At 46.4% G+C, this 12,219-nt stretch overlaps 1 protein-coding gene across 9 annotated transcripts in view; it reads left to right on the top strand.

The window, feature by feature from the left end:
• CHD2 (chromodomain helicase DNA binding protein 2) overlaps nucleotides 1–11,572 on the top strand; it is an 82,511-nt gene extending 70,939 nt beyond the window's left edge. For all 9 annotated transcript variants that reach the window (XM_086757254.1, XM_086757255.1, XM_086757256.1 and 6 more), the window contains 11 exons: nucleotides 156–294; nucleotides 434–584; nucleotides 1,906–2,028; nucleotides 2,332–2,460; nucleotides 3,200–3,340; nucleotides 4,514–4,648; nucleotides 5,993–6,171; nucleotides 6,598–6,697; nucleotides 7,218–7,434; nucleotides 7,791–8,040; nucleotides 8,147–11,572. In XM_086757254.1, the coding sequence (XP_086613380.1) occupies nucleotides 156–294; nucleotides 434–584; nucleotides 1,906–2,028; nucleotides 2,332–2,460; nucleotides 3,200–3,340; nucleotides 4,514–4,648; nucleotides 5,993–6,171; nucleotides 6,598–6,697; nucleotides 7,218–7,434; nucleotides 7,791–8,040; nucleotides 8,147–8,480 (1,898 nt within the window). In that variant the 3' untranslated portion in view covers nucleotides 8,481–11,572. The remainder of the gene's footprint in view (nucleotides 1–155; nucleotides 295–433; nucleotides 585–1,905; nucleotides 2,029–2,331; nucleotides 2,461–3,199; nucleotides 3,341–4,513; nucleotides 4,649–5,992; nucleotides 6,172–6,597; nucleotides 6,698–7,217; nucleotides 7,435–7,790; nucleotides 8,041–8,146) is intronic.
• The last annotated feature ends 647 nt before the right edge of the window (nucleotides 11,573–12,219 follow it).

Genomic DNA, 12,219 nt, shown 5'->3' with positions numbered 1-12,219 from the left:
TAACTTATTCTGGGGGCCTGCCTTACCAGACAACTTTCTGTTTAAATAAGAGGTTGCGTGCAAGGTCTTGGCCTCTATGTGTCTAGAGGTTTTTTTTACAGAGGCACTTCTTTCTATAAGAGTTCTCTTAGTTGCTGTGTTTTATTGCTGAGCAGGGAAAGGACCTGGAAAAAGAAGAGGTCCTACTATCAAGATTTCTGGTGTTCAAGTCAACGTGAAATCCATCATTCAGCATGAAGAGGAGTTTGAAATGCTGCATAAATCCATTCCTGCAGACCCAGAGGAAAGGAAGAAGTGAGTTTGGCTAAGGAGGCGATGCAGAAAAGAGGCTCAGGGAATTTGCATTTTGTGGTAGAACGAGAATAGCCTAGAAATGTGGGTTTGCTTTGCCCCTCACAGCATTAAAAGTAGCTCATGTTTGAAATGCCTTCAGGTACCGCCTGACGTGCCGTGTCAAAGCTGCCCATTTTGATGTAGACTGGGGAGTGGAGGAGGATTCTCGCTTGTTAGTGGGAATTTACGAGCATGGTTATGGAAACTGGGAGCTAATTAAAACAGATCCGGAATTGAAGTTATCTGATAAGGTAGGTTGCTTTGCTTGTTGCTTGCATTGGGTCCATCGCAGTGTTCATGGAGAACATGTTTGATTTACTCCAGAAACAGATGTTTATGTTTGTAACCACTCCAAAAATAATAGTAAATAATAATGAGGAAAGCAGTGACCTCCATGGAGCGTTGCATGCTTGATGGAAAGCAGAGTTGTGTTATTTGATTGGCAGTAAATTTTCTCTGAACAGTACCATATGAACCACACTGAAATGATGCAGGAAGAAAATGGTGGTGCTGACATGTGTGGTTACATGCACAGTATAAAGGTTGCATTGCATAATCGTGACTTGATATTTCCTTGAACATCTCATAACAAGCTGAGTCTGAATTTCTGTGTGGAAATAATTTTTCACAAATTTGACAGTGCTTATGTCAAGACTGGTCTGTGTTAGCTTTGAGGGTATAGTTACATGACTGGTATGGCAGCAAAGCCAGCTGGAAAGCCTCCATCTAGTTCCTCTGTTCCTCAGTCATTCCCATAAGAAGTGTTTATAGGGGCCATGTTGAGATGATCCAGGTTAAAAATAAGCTGCCATCCATTGTGTCAGCACAGTGGAAGGAGAGCAAGCTGCAACATAGGGCTGAGGGACATCGAGAATCTCTACACCAGCTTTGCTGCCAATATGCTACATTCCCATGACATCCTCACTGGTGTTTTTAGCAAAGATCAGTCTGTGGCTGAGTGCCCTCCTACATGAAGTTCAGAAAGGTGTTTTACAATGGAAACAATTGCCTGAGACACGCCATCCAATTTCCAATGAAATATGAAGGAACCTAGTTGGCAAGCTGAGATACTGCCTCCACAGAGCGGCACCTTGCAGCCCTATTTTCCGCTAAAAATTCTGCATCTGTATCATTGCTGTAGCAACGTCTCAGGTTACCAGAGGGGACTAGCCTGCTGTGACAAGGCTATCACAAACAATTCTGATGCATCAAGGAGAGCGGACTGAGTTTTGCAACTCAAGGTCACAAACACAGTTTGCAAAGTTTTTTTTTTTTTTCTTCTTTTTGCACACTTATAAGAAAGATTACAGAGAATCTAGAGAGTTGCCTTGGGGTCCTTTCACTTCTGCAAAAGGCCAAGGGCAGAGATGCTTGCTAGGAGCTTTGCTTTTGGCTAGACAGAGAGTCTGTGTGGGAGCTAGAAGAAATGCTTGAACCTTCTTGTTTTCCCAGAAGGTGCAGCTTCTCCAACCCTTTGCTGGGCCTGGAAGGACTGCTGCTAGCGTGTATCTCTCTTCTCAAGGTTTGATAGGTGCATGTGGGTGTATTTTTTCTTTTTCTTCTTTATCAAAGATCCTACCTGTTGAGACAGATAAGAAACCTCAGGGAAAACAGCTCCAGACCCGAGTTGATTACCTACTGAAACTGCTGAAGAAAGATCTGGACAAGAAAGAAAACATGAAAGATGGGGAAGAGGTGAGATGTGGCTGCTTGATTCTGGGAGTTTCAGGATGAGTGGTTGGATGATGGTGGGAGACAGCCTGTGTTCCTAGGTCACTGAAAGAATATGGACTTGTGTGTTGTCTGATTGCATTGAAATGATAACTACTAAGGGACAAGTAATTAATTATTACATGTACTGAAGGACTCAGGCTCATCAGGCTTCCTGCCACCTTGCAAGACCTGTGGCTGTTAACGAGATGTTCAGGAGATGGGTTATATCCCCAGGAAGCAGCTGTAGCTATCTTCTTGCCCTAACTTGTCCTGTGTTTTCACCAGGGCAAGCTAAAGAAGAGGAAACCACGAGTAAAGAAAGAGAACAAGGCTCCCAAAGTCAAAGATGAGCATGGTAATGAACTGTCCTCTCCTCGGCACTCAGACAACCAGTCAGAAGAAGGTGAAGTCAAGGTGAGTAAACTTGGTGGATAGCAGCTTTTCTGGGTTTCCTTGAGCTATGTTGTTACCACAGAAACTCACCTTGTGAAGCACCCCTAGCAAACACCCTGTGGAGTCAGGGGTGTGCATTCCCACAGAGGCTGGCAAACACAAGAACATATGTACAGCTGTCGGGGTGAAAGGAGGACCTTTCCCACCCACTGTTTTCTGTTAGTGCTTTAAGTGTTTGGTGGATCCTAGAATGGCCACACACATCCACACATTGAATTGGAGGAAAAGTTGTCTCAGGACAGAGCCTGTTGCTCTTATAAAGGAGAGAAAGAAGAATTGTTTCCCTCTCCTTTTCAGTACGTCAGCCAGTGGTGAAGCTGGGGTTTACCAAGGTCAATTCTGTTGCTTAGAAAATCTTCTGTCTTTGCGCGGTTTGGCTTGTAGTCTAAGGCTTTTTGTTCATGTGCTGATCAGTATCTACCTTAGGGGCTGAGCGTTCTTGAGCGCAGTTGGCATAGGAAAGCAGTGCTTATCTAGTTTGCCAGCTAGTTACAGATTGGGACTCGTCTGGTTTTTATACCTTTTTGTTAAGGGTTGGGTGGGTTGCAGCAAGGGGCTTGCTCTCTGGTTAAAGAGGTGTGAGGCCACATTTGGATGGAGGTCAAAAATTGCCTGTGTTTCAAGGATGTGAGTTTTATGGAAGAAAGTGTACTTGAGGTGAGGGGCTCCAACTATGACTGTGCTGTGATTGATTTTCTAGGAGGATGGCTTGGAAAAGAGCCCAGTGAAAAAGAAACAGAAGAAAAAAGAGAACAAAGAGAACAAGGAAAAACACACAACCACTAAGAAAGAAAAGGAAAGCGATAAAGAGAAAAAGAAGACAAAAGACAAGAAAGAGAAGGTACGTGGTACTCGGGAGCAGTTTAAGAGATAGGAACGTCTCTGAGCAGAAAGGCAAGCTCTGAGACTTGTGATTCATTAAAGGCCTTCTGTGAAGAGACATCAATGAAGGACTGTGTGGTGAGGTGTTGTCCTTTTTTCAGCCCTCCTGAATTCTTATTGTGAAGAATTGCAATCAAAAGTAGAAAAGGCAATAGAACCTAAAGCTTGATGGAATCTGAGCAAAAAGGAAGAGATTTTTGTCAGCCTGCCTTTAAAGTACAGCGTCCCTGTGGCAGCGATATGGCCAAAATAGCTGATGTTAAGGAAGAAAGGGGGAAAGAGCCTGAAGCACTCAGATCAAAGTTCTATTCAAGTGTGATTTATCACAGGGTTGGCAGCTCCTTGTCTGTATTCCCCTCTAATTTAAACTCACCCCAAATAACCCAACTGTCCACACCATCAAGACTGTAAGTTGTCTTTGTCACTGTTCAGGACTCACCAGAGTGAGTGTTTCAACATCAATGGTATGTTGTGAACTAAGATGTCCTTTGAATTTTGGGTACAACTGCCCTGAGGCTGGATTCAAACTGGAAGGGGGGTAAAAGCTTCTCTAATAGTGACCTGAAGTACCTGTCCAAGGAACAAGTATGTACTGCATGGCCAGTGTGTTTTGACACTGAGGTCATAAGTGCAAACTTATGCTTTGTTGCATATGTAGGGGAAAGCTTGCTTTCCAGTGATTCTTGGTATGACTTTGACTCTGAAGGGCTTTGACTGCACATAAGTCGTATAAGTCAAAATTTACATTAACAGGCTTTCCAGAGAGTCTGAGGACTGGTTGCAGATCCTCGTAGACATGACACTACTCTAATCACTGTCCTTTGCAAGGGACATATTCTTTAGCTTAACCTCTCTTCCAAGTCTTCAATGTTGGTTTTCTCTGCATGAGTATGAATATCATATTCCTATCCAAAAATGTTGACTCTGACTTCTCTCTACTCCCTCAGGAATGACGTAAAGCTAAAGAGAGACACTGCAGCTAAACAGTTTGAGATCTTGGGAGGAAAGTTGTAGGAGCGGTGCCTGGGGTTTAGTGACTGCCAGTAACAACAGTGTGGAGGTGGTTAGTTGGATCACTTGGGATCCTGCAGTCTGGCTCATCATGTGATGTATGTCATTTGTCCTTATAAAGCCTAAAGGTGGTGAAGCCAAATCTGGAAGTAAAGGGAAGAGATCGCAAGGTCCTGTCCACATTACCGCAGGGAGTGAACCGATCCCCATCGGAGAAGACGAGGATGATGATTTGGACCAAGAAACATTCAGCATAGTGAGTATTTCCCTTGGTAGATGGGAGGGCAGTGACAGAGTCCAGCAAGGCAGTCAGGGTTTGCATGCATGTTATCCAAGGTCATGTTTTAGGTGTCAGGGGGTGAGCCCCCTCCTAGTACGCCACAATGATTTCCTCTGGCCAGTCTGAGTGTGGCAGAACAGCCCTGTGTGAGACCTGTCCATCAGCTGCCTCTGTGCCTACCAGCTGGCTGCTGTAAATGGCACTTCAGCTAGAAGAAACCTCGGAGCTCTTTCAGCTCCCAGTTCTCACCAAGCAATTGCACTGTTAAAAGGCTCAGATAACTCTCTTCAAAATTCTGCTTTGCATGAGTGCCAGAGATGCCAGCCAGGGCAGAGGAGGGCAGCGTGTCAACACAGCATGCAGAAGGGCTGTCTTCTTCAGCTGATAAGTTCCCACCACTCATTTGACAGCCCTGAGCTACAGAAGACCCTGCAGCCTTATGTGGCAGTCTCTCTCCTGTAGAAGCCAAGGAGCCATGGGGGCTGTTCCAGGCGGGGAAATACAGGAGAGTTTTGAGGGTGACCTTGTATGGCTGTAGGAGGTGCGGAGTTGTCTGAGCTGTTAGCGCTTTCCTAGCTGTGTAAAAGCTCTGGCAAAAAAAGAGCCTGCAAAGCTCATTGTAAAAATAGCCTTTTAGTAAAAGTTGTCATGGCAGACCCTCCTTAGCCTGACTTGCACAGTGAAATGCTGAAATACTTTTTAAAAACAGTTCTCTAAATTCAAATCTGTGTATTCCCTGCAGGTTATTCCTGATGTTATTTTTGTCAGATTTTTTCTTTTACTTTCCCTCTGTGGTGCATGAAAGGTCCAGTCAGGCAGTAGAAACCTGTCTGATTTACTGTCCGGGCGCAGTGTTGATGTGCATAGCTGAAAATGGTGCTGCTTTTATCTCATGTCTTCCAGTTTGGGTAAAAGTGATAGATTAAAGCGTCCACAGATGGGGATGGACAGGGAGGCTATCGAGCGAGCACTCCTTCAGCTGGGGCTGTTGCTTCAGCATGTCGGTGCATGGTTACGCTTCCCTACCTGCTGTGGGATCACTGCAAGAGCTGACCGTGTGCAGTTACAGTTTGCAAAGCAAATCATTCCCCTCTAAAAGGGGGGCAGTGGAGGTGGGGAGACTCTCATATTTTCCTGATTATTTTCTGCAGCATTTCTAACAAATTGCTATTTTCATAGCTGATTTCTCATTTCCTAATGGTCAGATAAAGCTAGTATCTCATGCTTATGAACTTCTTACAGCTCTGTCTGATTAACACGGGAACACTGTAGAGATTTGTGCCAAATGAATCACATTCTGCTCTCTATTGCTTTTTCAAGTGCAAGGAAAGGATGAGACCAGTGAAAAAAGCACTGAAGCAACTCGATAAGCCTGATAAGGGACTGACGGTTCAGGAACAGCTGGAGCACACACGCAACTGCCTCCTAAAAATTGGAGACCGCATTTCTGAGTGCCTTAAAGCCTACACTGACCAGGATCATATCAAGCTATGGAGAAGGTGAGGGATCATTTTGGGTTTTTTTTTGGCTGGTTTGTGATATTTAAAAATGGTGGTCAGAGGCTGATAGGTTTTGTGTGAATGCCTCTTTTTTTTGTGTGTGTTTTTGCCTCTTACTTAACTTCCTTTTGAAAGAGAAATCTTGCATTCTCTAGCCCATTCAGTCCATGACCAGTCTCAGAGAGTTTTGTCTGCAAGTTGTGCTGGTTTTGTTTAAATTGATTTCAGAGCTACTTCAGATAAACCAGTGCAAACCCCTTTATTTTGCTTTGAAGACCATCATTCCAGCTCTCCTGATCGTCCTGTCCTGAGCTGGATTGGGACTGTTTTCCAGAGAAAGAAGACCTGATTTTATGTTGGTTTGAAAGGAGATGGCAGTTAAACTGGTAATGTAGCAATTAACAGAAAATGTTCGTCTCCTTCTAGGAACCTATGGATATTTGTGTCAAAATTCACAGAATTTGATGCCAGAAAACTGCACAGACTCTACAAGATGGCTCATAAGAAGAGATCACAGGAAGAGGAGGTGAGATCTGAAGTGCCTTCCCTCTGGTTGCTTTGTTTAAAACTTGTTGTACTTGAAGTATCAATACTTTCTGTCTCTTACAATGGGCGTTCTTTATTGTTGACATTTTCTTAGCATCTAAGCAGTCCTGGTTGTGTTTGCCTCCTCTTTGATGTGGAATTTCTCCTAACAACACTGGTCACCTTGTCGTGGCTGTTCTGACCACTGCTTGGTGTGGCACGCTGTGTTGAGTTGATTTTTTGAGTGAAAAGCCTGGGAATGCTGTCCTGTAGAGACGGCATGTAGAAGCAGAGCTGTGTGGGGTAGAACTGCTCCTGTCTTCCACCACACTTGTTCTGTTGCCATTCGTACCACACTTGAGCGCGGTTGATTCACAAAGCCCTCACGAAGAGATGGGTGGTCTGCAGCGTGAGAAGTCTCCAGACAAATCCAGAGCCTGACAGACGAGGCCATTGCGCACACAGTCTGAATCTTTTAGTGGAAGAGCAGTTGAGCTGTAACCCTCTCTTGCACCTTGCAGGAGCAGAAGAAGAAGGAGGATGTGTCCAGCATGAAGAAGCCGTTCCGCCCAGAGCCTTCAGGCTCCAGCCGCGATTCTGTGATGTCCCAGTCTCACGTGCCTCACAATCCTCATTCCCAGAAGATCCACCTGCCCTCATCCCACGTTCAGCAGCAGATGCATGGGCACCCGCGTGACAACTACGGCCATCCAAACAAGAGACATTTCAGCAACACAGGTGAGCTCTGGCAAGCCAAGAGATACTATCCCTTCTAACTTAATGGCTGTTTGTAGGACACAAATCCTTCTGGGGCTTGTGGCTGGTCAGGTTTAAAGGTGATAGGATGGAACATATATTATCACTGAACTTATTGCTGGACTAGAAAACATGATATAGTGATGAAAAGAGTGTAAGAACAGGACAGAATAAGATTTGCTAGAATAATGATAAAGAAATTCAAGGAATAAAATTGGGCCCACATAGTTTAGAGAGGAGAACGTTAATGGGGCACAGCAATTTCTTTGAGAACTCAGCAACGTAATGCTCTTAAACTAAAGTATGAAAGACACTTACTGGTGCTTTCCTCATTGCAGACCGAGGAGAATGGCAGAGGGATCGAAAGTTCAACTATGGTGGCAACAGCAACCAGATGTGGGGTGGGGAGCGGCATCACCAGTATGAGCAGCACTGGTACAAGGACCACCACTACGGGGATAGGCGACCTCGTGGAGAGCCCCACCGGAGCTCTGGGAACTACAGACCAAATAACCTCTCCCGCAAGAGGCCATACGAACAGTACAACAGTGACCGAGACCACAGAGGCCACCGAGATTATTACGACAGGTAATTCCCTTTCATCTCAGAAAGGCTGTGAGAAGTTTGCAGTGATGCACCCAACCGTGGCTTTCCTTGGGGAACTGATCTCCATCCATTCGTTTTCTCTCTGCAGGCACCACCACGATTCCAAGCGTCGACGATCCGATGAGTTCAGGCCTCAGAACTACCACCAGCAGGATTTCCGACGGATGTCTGATCACAGGCCACCCATGGGATACCATGGCCAAGGACCTTCGGACCACTACCGGTCCTTCCACACAGACAAATCGGGAGATTACAAACAGCCTCTCCCTCCACCTCACCCTGCAGTGTCGGACCCTCGCTCCCCCCCCTCTCAGAAATCCCCCCACGATTCCAAGTCACCTCTCGATCACAGGTCACCTCTGGATAGGTCATTAGAACAGAAAAACAATCCAGATTATAACTGGAACATTCGGAAAACATAAAGTGACTGAGAGGGGGAAGCACACATCTGAAATATTTGGTTTGATGCAACAGCTGCTGGTTTTTCCAAGCCAGCAACCAGAAACTCTGAACATGCTGCTATCATCTTGCTGAGTCAAGGAGGATTTTGGGGGAGTAGATGGAGGAAGATTTTCCCTAGTTCTTGGTTCTTGTTTGGATTCCCATTTCCTTTCCCCTCTTCTACCATTGAACGCTGGAACCAACCTTGCTGCCTCGTTCTTTGTTTTGTTTTTTTGTTTTCCCCAGTGCAATGGACCCAAGGGAATTTTCCCCAGCCAGTGTTTCCCTAAACCTAGGAGGAGGATCACTGCTGCTTAGGATTGTGCAGAAGGCGGTGTGCCTGCTCTGACTTGATGTTACGTGACAGATGCTGCTTTGAGACTGGGGATAAACTGGTTGGGCTGGGCTTTGTGTGTAACCAGCATAGGGCAATGGGAGGGCGTATTCAAGGAGGGACAAGAGAGTCCCCTCAGCAGCCAAGCTTGGTTGAAAGAGTGACTCCAAAGGGGTTGGAGCCCTGCTGGTGACAGTGCATTGCTTTCCTGGCCATATTATCATTTCCATGTCTTTATCCATTTCAAGAAGCTGGCTCTGCTTTGATTGCTGTTGTGTCCCCTGCAACAGAAGAGGTGTGGGGGGTCTTCCTCCCATCTCCAGGGCTGGAACTGGCAAAATCTTGACTCCAGGGGGCTTTGGGATATATGAAAAAGGAAAAAAAAAAAGAAAAAAGAAAGAAAAAAAAAAAAAAAAAAAGGCAGATTTCTTTAGCAAAAGGTTTAGTTCATTTCTAACCAGTAGGAAAGAAATTGGGGTGAGAACAGTATTTCCCAGTGGGCAGGGCTCAGGAATTAATAACGAAACTCCTCTTCTCTTCTGACATGGGCAGCTTGGATGGTCCAGGAACTAACAGATGCTAGCTGGGAGCCACAAGGTCAAAAGATGGCTCTGGGCATCTGGGGATCCTGAAGCTCCTACTCTCCCTGCCACTGAAGTGCAGTGAATCCAGCGAGCTGATCGTTCAGTGACCAGTCACCTTCCTGCCACCGTTCCAGCAGTCAGCAGTAACTCTGATGAAAGTACCTGCCCTGAAAGACCTCCTGTCTGTTGGACAGAAATTGGAAATGTCCTGAGGGCTTAGCACTTAAGTGAGCAGGGACAGAATGAGGAATTTGGGACTGGTTCCTTAAAAATCCTTGGAGCAAATGTCTTAGGAGCCCGGCATGGCAGAGAGAAAAGAGGAGTCTGCAGCCCAGCTCAGTGGACTTTAGAGCAAACACTCCAAGTATTTGAGCCACAGCGCACGATGCAGAACAGTGTCCAGCCGGGACACGGGTGTGGTGAGAGGGGTTGCATGCAGATTGCAGGCCAGAAGTAGCTTGGGTGATTATTTTTCAGATCCTAGGTCTTTGTTTGTAGAGTCACATCCCTGAAGACCACAAAGCTCTCCCAACAGCTGGGCTGCCCAGGGCATGGTGTCTGTGGAACGCGTCATTTCCCAGAGCTCAGTATTAAAGACCAGGCTGTTCCAGGCTCCTCTTGGTGGGGGGCAGAAGCTGGGCCTCCTATTGAGGTGCCAGTGTCTGACCCTAATAAGCTGTGATGTCCTTTCCCTGAAAGACTGAGGGGAGATGGATGTTCAGGGCCAGCTTCCCAACTCCAGCCAGTGCCTTGGAAGGCACAAACAAACCGACACTAATAGCCCCACATCCCCCCTCCCCTTTTGTTTTTATTTGGCAAAATTTCCACCAAACGCAGGGCAGTTTTTCTTCCTTAGGGGCACCCGTACTGCCCTGAGAACGTGTTACGCTTGTGTTTACCTATGCAGGAGGAGGTGAAGACAAGTCTTCCACAGTCCCCCTTGGAGCTGCTGGGGGGTGGAGGTGTTGAGATAGCATGTTTCCGCGGCGTTTCTCGCTAAGCTGTGATTGCAGGCGCGCTTGCTGTGGTACTCAACAAAGAGGTCCTTTCTTTTCAGAGGTATTAGCTTTTAATGTGAAAATGGAAGAAACCTCGGAGGGGCAAAGAGAATTGCTCTTTTTGTTCACCAAGCAGTGCTACCATGATGGAAATTTCGTGCCATACACTTGTAGCTAAACGCAATACTGGCCAGACCAGTGTTAAGTTGGTGCAGGAAAACTTTGAACCCCAGCAAGAGGCATTTTCTGTGTCCAGACGTGGGGGTTTCTGCTCGTCCCGGGTTCCAGGTATAAGGGTGGTTGGGATTTCCTTCTTGTGCAGCAGCCAAAGCTTTACCCATATCCACCAAAGAGCTGTCCCTGCTGTCACGTTAGCCTGATACTGAAGTCACGTAATTTTGTTCACTCGTGGTGGGTGGGATTTTGCTGGGTTTGGCTTTCATGAAGCTGCAGAACTGGATTTGGGAGAAAGTCTTCCCTAAGTGCGCACACACACGTGTGCATTTTATGTCCCCCAACACAGGGACCATAACCAGACACAGTCACTTGGGTGTGAGCAGGATTGGAGGGGACAGGTCCACAGCCATAAACTTCACTGCGGTGTTTGTGTCAGCATCTGGTACAGCTCTTCCTTCCGAACCAGCTGCGGGACTCCCTCTAGCCTCTTTGCAGGAAAAAAGTAGCAACTTGCTGGGTTTTTATTTTTTAAAAAAAAAGAGTTTTTCAGCCTGACCCCTTTAGAAATGGTGTAGAGTTGTGAATTCATATGATGGAAGTCCTGCAGACCAAACCCTGCTGTGGACAGGCGATGCGGTGCCCAACCAAAGTGGATCCTTAACAGCTCTCTGAAGTCCTTAAGTGAACACTTTAAGAGATCCACACAAAAATACTATTCTGCTTTCACCCATTTCCTCCTGACCTCCGCCTCCCCTCCGGGGAGAGAAGGACTCTTACTGTAAAAATGTGGACTTTTAAACCTGTTGACTAAAAACAGTAATTAATATTAATTTATATTTGTGAAAAAAAAAATGCCACTGTCCTAGTGATTTCTGATGTAAATATGTTGTTTATATAGTATGTATTAAATTTTCCTACATTGTAAAACTGCTGTACTTTTGATTCTTGTATATTAAAAAGTGTTACTGAGATTTTCAGAACCGTGCCAGCGTGGTGTGTTGGAGGGGGTCCCGCAGCCCCCAGGTATGGAGGGGGTCCTGCAACCCCCGGGTACGGCGCGGGTCTGGTAGAAGCACAGGGCGAGCACCTAAAACCGGGGCTGTTGCGGGATCACGGGGCCCTTTCCTGCAAGGCACGGGCACGCCGGGATGGGTATTTTCACTGTGCAGGAATAAGCATGTTCTTCTCAGCTGTTTCACATATTTTCACAGTCTGTGGTGATAGAGACTTGGAAACCCCTTGGGATGGGAATTTCCACCCGATCAGGAGAAGCTGTGCATTTCCTCACCCATTTCCACCGGGATTTCGCTGGGATGCTACCGATGTTTATGTGTTCATCCAACCTCTGTCTTTTCTGGATCTCTGGGGTTGTGTAAACTTCTTTTTGACCATTTCTGGGGACAACTCCCATTTCTCTAGAAGTGCTGCTCCTGTTGCATTGGTGGAGTTCCCTGCTCTGTCCGCAGCCCCCCCTGGGCAGGACATACCTTTCTGCAGCCAGGATGCGATGGCATCCTGCGGGCTGCTTTGATTTGCTCTTTCCCCTCCACCCTTCACACCGAGGCCCACACGGTGAGAGCGGCGCAGGGTTTGAAGCCATTTCTCCCAGGTTACAAGAGCTCATTGT

This window comes from Chlamydotis macqueenii, chromosome 12, assembly GCF_036417535.1.
Source record: "Chlamydotis macqueenii isolate bChlMac1 chromosome 12, bChlMac1.mat, whole genome shotgun sequence".
NCBI classification, from domain to species: Eukaryota; Metazoa; Chordata; class Aves; order Otidiformes; family Otididae; genus Chlamydotis; species Chlamydotis macqueenii.
This window is presented reverse-complemented; position numbering and strand designations above follow the sequence as displayed.